The sequence below is a fragment of the Nerophis lumbriciformis genome, linkage group LG07 (genome assembly GCF_033978685.3).
Source record: "Nerophis lumbriciformis linkage group LG07, RoL_Nlum_v2.1, whole genome shotgun sequence".
NCBI lineage: Eukaryota > Metazoa > Chordata > Actinopteri > Syngnathiformes > Syngnathidae > Nerophis > Nerophis lumbriciformis.
The window spans coordinates 9,507,501-9,517,500 of record NC_084554.2 but is presented as its reverse complement, the minus strand read 5'-3'; the positions used below and the strand labels follow the sequence as shown (position 1 = coordinate 9,517,500).

Genomic DNA, 10,000 nt, shown 5'->3' with positions numbered 1-10,000 from the left:
TAACGGGTTTTTCAATGGTGGTTTTTGGTTTGTGGTATTGAAATAATTAAAATGCTAAGGATTAATTACTGTTCATGAGTCTGACTGTGAAACTGTCTGACATACAGGCAACTTTGGACACTTTTGGGCATTTCCAAAACCCTTTAACCTAGGGCTCGGCAACCCAAAATGTTGAAAGGGCCATATTAGACCAAAAATACAAGAAATAAAATCTGTCTGGAGCCGCAAACAAATTAAAAGTCTTATATAAGTGTTAGAATAAAGGCAACACATGGTGTAAGTGTCTATATTAGAATGCTATCAAAATGACTTCAAAAGTCTTCTATAAGTGTTATAATGAAGGCAACACATGATGTAAGTGTCTATATTAGCCTACTATCAAAATGACTTTAAAAGTCTTATATAAGTGTTATAATGAAGACAACACATGATGTGTCTATCTTAGTTATATTAGCCTACTATGAAAATGACTTTAAAAGTCTTATATAAGTGTTATAATGAAGGCAACACATGATGTAAGTGTCTATATTAGCCTACTATCAAAATGACTTTAAAAGTCTTCTATAGGTGTTATAATGAAGGCAACACATGATGTAAGTGTCTATATTAGTTATATTAGCCTACTATCAAAATGACTTTAAAAGTCTTATAATGAAGGCAACACATGATGTAAGTGTCTATATTAGCCTACTATCAAAATGACTTTAAAAGTCTTCGATAAGTGTTATAATGAAGGCAACACATGATGTAAGTGTCTATATTAGCCTACTATCAAAATGACTTTAAAAGTCTTCGATAAGTGTTATAATGAAGGCAATACATGATGTAAGTGTCTATATTAGCCTACTATCAAAATGACTTTAAAAGTCTTCTATAAGTGTTATAATGAAGGCAACACATGATGTAAGTGTCTATATTAGCCTACTATCAAAATGACTTCAAAAGTCTTCTATAAGTGTTATAATGAAGGCAACACATGATGTAAGTGTCTATATTAGCTATATTAGCCTATTATCAAAATAACTTTAAAAGTCTTCTATAAGTGTTATAATGAAGACAACACATGATGTAAGTGTCTATATTAGCTATAATAGCCTACTATCAAAATGACTTTAAAAGTCTTATATAAGTGTTATAATGAAGGCAACACATGATGTAAGTGTTTATATTAGCCTACTATCAAAATGACTTTAAAAGTCTTATATAAGTGTTATAATGAAGGAAACACATTTAAAATAATGAAGACAACACATGATGTAAGTGTCTATATTAGCTATAATAGCCTACTATCAAAAGTCTTATATGAGTGTTATAATGAAGGCAACACATGATGTAAGTGTCTATATTAGTTATATTAGCCTGCTATCAAAATTACTTTAAAAGTCTTACATAAGTGTTATAATGAAGGCAACACATGATGTAAGTGTTTATATTAGCCTACTATCAAAATGACTTTAAAAGTCTTATATAAGTGTTATAATGAAGGAAACACATGATGTAAGTGTCTATATTAGTTATATTAGCCTACTATCAAAATTACTTTGTGTCTCAAGCTGGCGCAGAAATGTTGAAGTTTTAATATTTATAAAACATTTTTTTACAACATTGGAAAACATTAGTAAAACTTCTCACAGGATGAGATATATTCTGGAAACGACTGTCTTAGAATGGCCAAAGGTATAGATGTGTGTGTCCAAGTTAAAGGAAAGGGCAGGCCGTCTTCTTCTAATGGATTTACTACAATCTGGGTAACGTTTGCTGTGGTCTGGAACAACATGGCACACAAACAACTATCAGAAATGCAGCCAATATTACATACAGATAATGTGTCATGAGACATGCAAATATCAATTAAATACACAGTGGACATACGTAAAGGATATCACACGATCTCAAATATACCTACAAAAGGCATAATAATGCAATATGTACATACAGCTAGCCTAAATAGCATGTTAGAATTGATTAGCTTGCAGTCATGCACTGACCAAATATGCCCGATTAGCACTCCAACAAGTCAATAACATCAACAAAGCTCACCTTTGTGCATTCACGCACAGTATACAACATTTGGTGGACAAAATGAGACAAAGGAGGAGTGTCATAAAACACGTCTTTCTGTGGCAGCGTCGGAGAAAGTTGTATATGTAAACAAACTAGTGTGTTCAAGAACCGCCTGAAAATAGGACAAAACGGCGCTCGCCAAATATTCTCATCAGTGAAGCATGTTTAATATAAACAGTGAGATTTATAACAATTAGGGAGGTTTGTCTTACAGAAATCATTAAAACAAAAATTTTATTTTCCCCTAATTTTTTCGCATTTTTATACATTTTTTAAAAAGCTCCAAGGAGCCACTAAGCGACCGCCGCCTTAGCCAAAAGTCGTTTTTTTATTGGGCGAGAGTGGCCGTGCCAGTTCCTGGTTCGATCCCCACCTTCTACCAACCTCGTCACATCCGTTGTGTCCTTGAGCAAGACACTTCACCCTTGCTCCTGATGGGTGGTGGTTAGGGCTTTGCATGGCAGCTCCCGCCATCAGTGTGTGAACGTGTGAATGTGGAAATAGTGTCAAAGTGTTTCGAGTACCTTGAAGGTAAAAAAGCGCTATACAAGTACTGTCAGGTTCAAACACTGATGACATCTATTAAACAAGACAAGAAGCAAAGAATCAAACAGAGACAGATTTAAATTTGGACTCAATTTTGAGGAGAGCCGCGGCAACTGTACTCTCTGTACAGTCTTGTACCACGCTCTGACGAAAAAGGTTTACGTCTCCTCCTTTATTTGGACACTCCCTGTTTACACAACATCTGCTTCCAAAGGAATGGGGAGTATGTAAACAGCTCTTGTTTTTGGTCACATTGAAAACAAAAGAAGATGATGCCTGGGGCTTGGGTTAGTCCTGGATTCAGCTTGGGCAGGTCTTCGATGACAATAGATAACCCCTTCCCGTCTCATCCCATCGTACACAATGGAATTTTCCAAGCCTTTGCTTGGTGCAACAAAAACAGCCTCTTGTCTGTTCTTTGGGAACTCAGAACGGAACGTTTTTTGATAATAGATAACCCCCTCCCTTCTCATCCCATCGTACACCATGGAATTTTCCAAGCCTTTGCTTGGTGCAACAAAAACAGCCTCTTGTCTGTTCTTTGGGAACTCAGAACGGAACGTTTTTTTGATAATTTAAATACCATTTTTCTGACAAGTACGACCCATTTACCATTTATTGTCACGGAACTTAGGGTGTTCCTAATCAAGTGTCCATTTGCCATTGTATGCAATTCAACAAAAGCTTATTTTGTGTTGCAGGACCTGGTAAAAGTACACAAATGTTTACTGCAAGAAATCCAAGACTCAGTCCAACACAGAAGTGCCCAAAACCTTTACCAGGTCTTTATAACTTTCAAAGAAAGGTGCCGTACACACGCAAATAATTACTCTGAACAGCCTTGAACTCAAAATAAATAGATAATTATTGTCTCTTCTGATTAAGGTTGCTTATTTATGGGAAATACTGCAGCGACGTGGAGACAGCCATCGCCACCCTGGACATCATATGCAAGGACAGAGAGGATGTCCGCATGAAGCTGGAGGTAAAAACAACTAAGAATTATGCATCTTGTCAGATGGTCAGACACTGCCCTCCAGTGTCCACTTGAGGCATTGCAGGAAGCTTAATTCTTGCTGTCACATTAAATGAGGGATGTCAAACTGGTTCTCATTGAGGGCCACTTATAGCTGCCATCAGAGGGTCGCCTGTAACAGTGAATAATGTATGAATTTGCCTCTGGATTTTATTATTAATTATATAAATTGTTTTAAGTAGACTGTCGATTTTACAGTAAAAAAATTAAATTTACAACATTTTACTGTGAAATGTAGTGTTTTCTTAAATTTTTTAAACATTTTACGCTAAATGGAAAAACAGTACCACTGTTTTTTGGGGGGGTTTTACGGAAAAAGCTGGCAGCTCAGTTGCCAGAATTTTTGTGTTAAATTGACATTTTTTTTCACATAATGTTAACAACATTATATTGTGAATGGAAAAACAGTACAAGTATTATTTTTTTTTTATTCTGGCAACTTAGCTGCTAGTTTTTCTACCGTAAAAATAAATGTACCGTCTTTCCATTTACAGTAATGCACCGTTAAAAACAACAACTGTAGATTTTACAGTCAAAAACCGGCAGCTCAGTCAACAGAATTTTGACGCAAAAAAAAAACAATAGTAGTTTTTTTTCAATTTACAGGGTTCGTACGGGTTCTTAAAAACCTTGAAAATGCTTGGATTTTAATGTTGTGTTTTCAAGTTTTGAAAAATGCTTGAATTTAGGGTGAAGTGCTTGGAAATGCTCGGAAATGTTCATCATATTTCTCGGCAATCTGACTCAATAGGCTAATTATAAAATAGAAAAGAATGAAATACGTTTCCTTAAAGGGGAACATTATCACAATTTCAGAATGGTTAAAACCATTAAAAATCAGTTCCCAGTGGCTTATTATATTTTTCAATTTTTTTTTCAAAATTTTACCCATCACGCAATATCCCTAAAAAAAGCTTCAAAGTGCCTGATTTTAACCATCGTTATATACACCCGTCCATTTTCCTGTGACGTCACATAGTGAAGCCAACACAAACAAACATGGCGGAAAGAACAGCAAGCTATAGCGACATTAGCTCGGATTCAGACTCGGATTTCAGCGGCTTAAGCGATTCAACAGATTACGCATGTATTGAAACGGATGGTTGCAAGCGAAACCGACGAAAACGACACGACAGCCAGCGACACGGGAGAAAGCGAGGACGAATTCGGCGATCGCCTTCTAACCAACGATTGGTATGTGTTTGTTTGGCATTAAAGGAAACTAACAACTTTGAACTAGGTTTACCGCATGTGAAATACATTTGGCAACAACATGCACTTTGAGAGAGCAGACAGCCCAATTTTCATCAATTAATATATTCTGTAGACATACCCTCATGTCAGCAGGCCAGGGAAGCTAGGGTCGATATTCTTCTCTTGGTCATTTTCGGGACGGTGTGAGCCAAGACATCCAGGGGGTTTAGCTCACTCGTCTGCGGGAACAAACTGCCGCCATCGCTTGCCGTGCTACCGAGGTCCTTTGTCCCTGAATTGCTCACACACTCCGGCAGATTCAATGGGGGTCTGGCGGCAGATTTCTTTGACTTTATCGTTGGAAATGCATCTGCTTTGAGTGTCGCAGGATATCCACACATTCTTGCCATCTCTGTCGTAGCATAGCTTGTGGTAAAGTGTGCGGAACAAAAGTCCAATTTCTTGCCACTTTCGCATCTTTGGGCCACTGGTGCAACTTGAATCCGTCCCTGTTCGTGTTGTTACACCCTCCGACAACACACCGACGAGGCATGATGTCTCCAAGGTACGGAAAACAGTCGAAAAAACGGAAAATAACAGAGCTGATTTGACTCGGTGTTTGAGAAAATGGCGGATTGCTTCCCGAGAGCGAATATTAGAAAGGCGTTTAATTCGCCAAAATTCAGCCATTTAGAGTTCGGAAATCGGTTTAAAAAATACATGGTCTTTTTTCTGCAACATCAAGGTATATATTGACGCTTACATAGGTCTGGTGATAATGTTCCCCTTTAAAAATGAAAGATAGAATAGAATAGAATATAACTTTATTGTCATTGTACATTGTACAACGAAATTGTAAGCAAAACTAATGTAGTGCAAATTCATAATAACACATAAAAACATAAGAACATAGATAAATAGATAACAATACAAATATAAAAATATACACGCTTGATCTGTTGGCTTTGCACGAGCCCTTACATTAGGTTGTTGTCATGTATATAGGCTCTGTGTCGCCCCCAAGAGGACAGTGGTGCATTGGTCCATCATGCCGGGAGGTTGTCGTTTTAATGAACATGATGTATGCATGAATTATCATACAAACAAACAAGTACACAATAATAATTAATGGTATTTCTTGTAAGGATTGATGTATACATGAATGATGATGATACAAACAAACAAGTAAACAACGTTTGCAAACACCAATGACATTGAATAGTCTACAGAAACACTGCTTCATTTTCTATGCCCCATTCAGTTAATGATAACTGCTGGTTCAATGTTAGGCTTAGGTTTTAGCAGATTTTCTGTATTGTTCCTACAAATAGCATTTTGTGACCTTAAACAACAAGGCTATGGATTGATTCACAATGGTTTTCGCCTTTTGAAGGGTACTGGAAAAACTGAAAAAGTGGTCTTGAAAGTCCTTAAAGTCCTCGAATTTGGCCATGGAAATGGTTCAATGTTAGGCTTAGGTTTTCAGCAGATTTTTCGTATTGTTCCAACAGACAGCATTTGGTGACCTCAAACAACAAGGCTATGGATTGATTCACACTGGTTTTTGCCTTTTAAGGGTACTGGAAAAACTGGAAAATTAATCTTGAAAGTCCTTAAAAAGTCCTCAAATTCAGCCATGGAAATGGTTCAATGTTAGGCTTAGGTTTTAGCAGATTTTCTGTATTGTTCCTACAGACAGCATTTGGTGACCTCAAACAACAAGGCTATGGATTGATTGACACTGGTTTTCGCCTTTTGAAAAGTACTGGAAAAACTGGAAAATTGATCTCAAAAGTCCTTAAAAAGTCCTCAAATTTGGCCATGGAAATGGTTCAATGTTAGGCTTAAGTTTTTAGCAGATTTTCCGTATTGTTCCTACAGACAGCATTTGGTGACCTCAAACAACAAGGCTATGGATTGACTCACACTGGTTTTCGCCTTTTGAAGGGTACTGGAAAAACTGGAAAAGTGATCTTGAAAGTCCATAAAAAGTCCTCAAATTTGGCCATGGAAATGGTTCAATGTTAGGCTTAGGTTTTTAGCAGATTTTCTGTATTGTTCCTACAAACAGCATTTTGTGACCTCAAACAACATAGCTATTGATTGATTCACACTCGTTTTTGCCTTTTGAAGGGTACTGGACAAACTGGAAAATGTATCTTGAAAGTCCTTAAAAAGCCTTAGAATTCGGCCATGGAAATGGTTCAATGTTAGGCTTAGGTTTTTAGCAGATTTTCTGTATTGTTCCTACAAACAGCATTTTGTGACCTCAAACAACATAGCTATTGATTGATTCACACTCGTTTTTGCCTTTTGAAGGGTACTGGACAAACTGGAAAATGTATCTTGAAAGTCCTTAAAAAGCCTTAGAATTCGGCCATGGAAATGGTTCAATGTTAGGCTTAGGTTTTTAGCAGATTTTCCGTATTGTTGCTACAGACAGCATTTGGTGACCTCAAACAACAAGGCCATGGATTGATTCACACTGGTTTTCGCCTTTTGAAGGGTACTGGAAAAACTGGAAAATTGATCTCGAAAGTCCTTAAAAAGTGCTTGAATTTGGCCATGGAAAAGGTGTGCGAACCCTGAATTTACAGTAATATGCTGTAAAGAACAACGTAAAATGTATTGTCATTTTTATTAATTTGATGGGTAGTTTGCTGTTAAGTGAAGTATTTTTATTTATTTTTATTTAGACAAAAACATGTTTGGAAAATATGATAATATACTGTAATATTTGTTGCAATAATGGATACTATTAAAGTTTAAAAGGTATGTGATTTCAAGCAGTACATATATTGTTTTCTGTTAAAATGAACAAAAATCAATTACATTTAGTGAGAAAATATTAAGTACTTTATTGACACATATCTGTCAGAAAAATTGTATGTAAATTATCAAAAAACTTTCCTTTCTCTGAGTTCCCAGTGAACAGACAAGAGGCAGTCTTTGTTGCACCAAGCCAAAGGCTTGGACAATTCCGCTGTGTACGATGGGAGGAGACCGGAGGGTTTATCTATTTTGATCCAAGACCTGCCCAAGCTCGATCCGGGCCCAGTCCAAGCCCGAGGCATCTTTTTCTTTTGTGTTAATGTGACTGAAAACAATGGCTGTTTACATACCCACCATTCCTTTAGAAACAGCTGTTGTTATGTAAACAGGGAAAGTCCAAATAAAAAGAGGTGGCGTACAATCTTTCGCCTGGAGACTGCACTAAGAGTACAGCCCAGACGTTTCTCCTCAAGTTGAGCCAAATTTATTTCTGTCTCTGTTTAATTCCTTGCTTCTTGTCTTGTTTAATAGATGTCATCAGTGTTTGAACCTGACATATCATTTCCAGATTAAATGTTGTGGTGGGCCAGATCTGGCCCCCGGGGCTTTGAGTTTGACCCCTTGCTTATGAAATATCGTGTTGTTTTTTTGCAGGAGTGTTCCAAAAGAGCAAACTACGGCAAGTTCACCCTAAGGGACCTGCTGGTGGTCCCCATGCAGCGGGTGTTGAAGTACCACCTCCTGCTGCAGGTACACCGCTTTTAAATATAGCATTAAGTTGTTTACACTTCATAATAACACATAGTCGTTCTTTTTAATAGAGGGGCTCTTTTAAATTGATATGCACAAGGTCACTACTCCTCTTCCCCACTAGAGGCGCTGTTGTCCACACTTCATGACCTTCTGCTTTTGCTACTGGAGGAGGAGAGAAAATAGACCGGAGCACAATAATTTGGAGTGTTTGCGGGGCATTTTTATTACCATAAGTCACCGAGCAAAAGGGGCCAAGCAGGTCATTGCAAGTTTTTTTTTTATTTTTAACTTTTTATTTTTTGCAACGTCATGCAAATCAAGGTGCTCAACAAGATATGAAATACCAAGAAAGCAATTTTACATTCTTTGAAGCAGACCTGGGCAAATTAAGGGCCGGGGGGGGCACATGCGGCCCCGTTAAGCTTTTCAATCTGGCCCGCCGGACATTCCCAAATAATTTTTTTTTAGATCTTTAAGATGGAAAGTGTAGCTGCCATTATGATGTTCAGTCATGTTTTCCAACTATACTAAGTATTTCAAAGGTTGGAATCTGCGCTTTTGCACGATGTACTAGTTACTATGGTAATCTAATTAGTTACTATGGTAATCTAATTACAAACCCCGTTTCCATATGAGTTGGGAAATTGTGTTAGATGTAAATATAAACGGAATACAATGATTTGCAAATCTTTTTCAACCCATATTCAATTGAATGCACTACAAAGACAACATATTTGATGTTCAAACTCATACACTTTATTTTTTTTTTTGCAAATAATAATTAACTTAGAATTTCATGGCTGCAACACGTGCCAAAGTAGTTGGGAAAGGGCATGTTCACCACTGTGTTACATCACCTTTCCTTTTAACAACACTTAATAAAAGTTTGGGAACTGAGGAGACACATTTTTTAAGCTTCTCAGGTGGAATTCTTTCCCATTCTTGCTTGATGTACAGCTTAAGTTGTTCAACAGTCCGGGGGTCTCCGTTGTGCTATTTTAGGCTTCATAATGCACCACACATTTTCAATGGGAGACAAGTCTGGACTACAGGCAGGCCAGTCTAGTACCTGCACTCTTTTACTATGAAGCCACGTTGATGTAACACGTGGCTTGGCATTGTCTTGCTGAAATAAGCAGGGGCGTCCATGGTAACGTTGCTTGGATGGCAACATATGTTGCTCCAAAACCTGTATGTACCTTTCAGCATTAATGGCGCCTTCACAGATGTGTAAGTTACCCATGTCTTGGGCACTAATGCACCCCCATACCATCACAGATGCTGGCTTTTCAACTTTGCGCCTAGAACAATCCGGATGGTTCTTTTCCTCTTTGGTCCGGAGGACATGACGTCCACAGTTTCCAAAAACAATTTGAAATGTGGACTCGTCAGACCACAGAACACTTTTCCACTTTGTATCAGTCCATCTGAGATGAGCTCAGGCACAGCGAAGCCGACGGCGTTTCTGGGTGTTGTTGATAAACGGTTTTCGCCTTGCATAGGAGAGTTTTAACTTGCACTTACAGATGTAGCGACCAACTGTAGTTACTGACAGTGGGTTTCTGAAGTGTTCCTGAGCCCATGTGGTGATATCCTTTACACACTGATGTCGCTTGTTGATGCAGTACAACCTGA

General features: G+C 37.8%; 1 protein-coding gene across 2 annotated transcripts in view; it reads left to right on the top strand.

The window, feature by feature from the left end:
* Window positions 1–10,000, top strand: part of LOC133609850 (guanine nucleotide exchange factor VAV3) — a 253,478-nt gene that overhangs the window by 127,106 nt on the left and 116,372 nt on the right. For both annotated transcript variants that reach the window (XM_061965862.1, XM_061965861.1), the window contains exons 8-10: window positions 3,312–3,415; window positions 3,496–3,595; window positions 8,267–8,362. In XM_061965862.1, coding sequence (XP_061821846.1) covers window positions 3,312–3,415; window positions 3,496–3,595; window positions 8,267–8,362 — 300 coding nt within the window. The remainder of the gene's footprint in view (window positions 1–3,311; window positions 3,416–3,495; window positions 3,596–8,266; window positions 8,363–10,000) is intronic.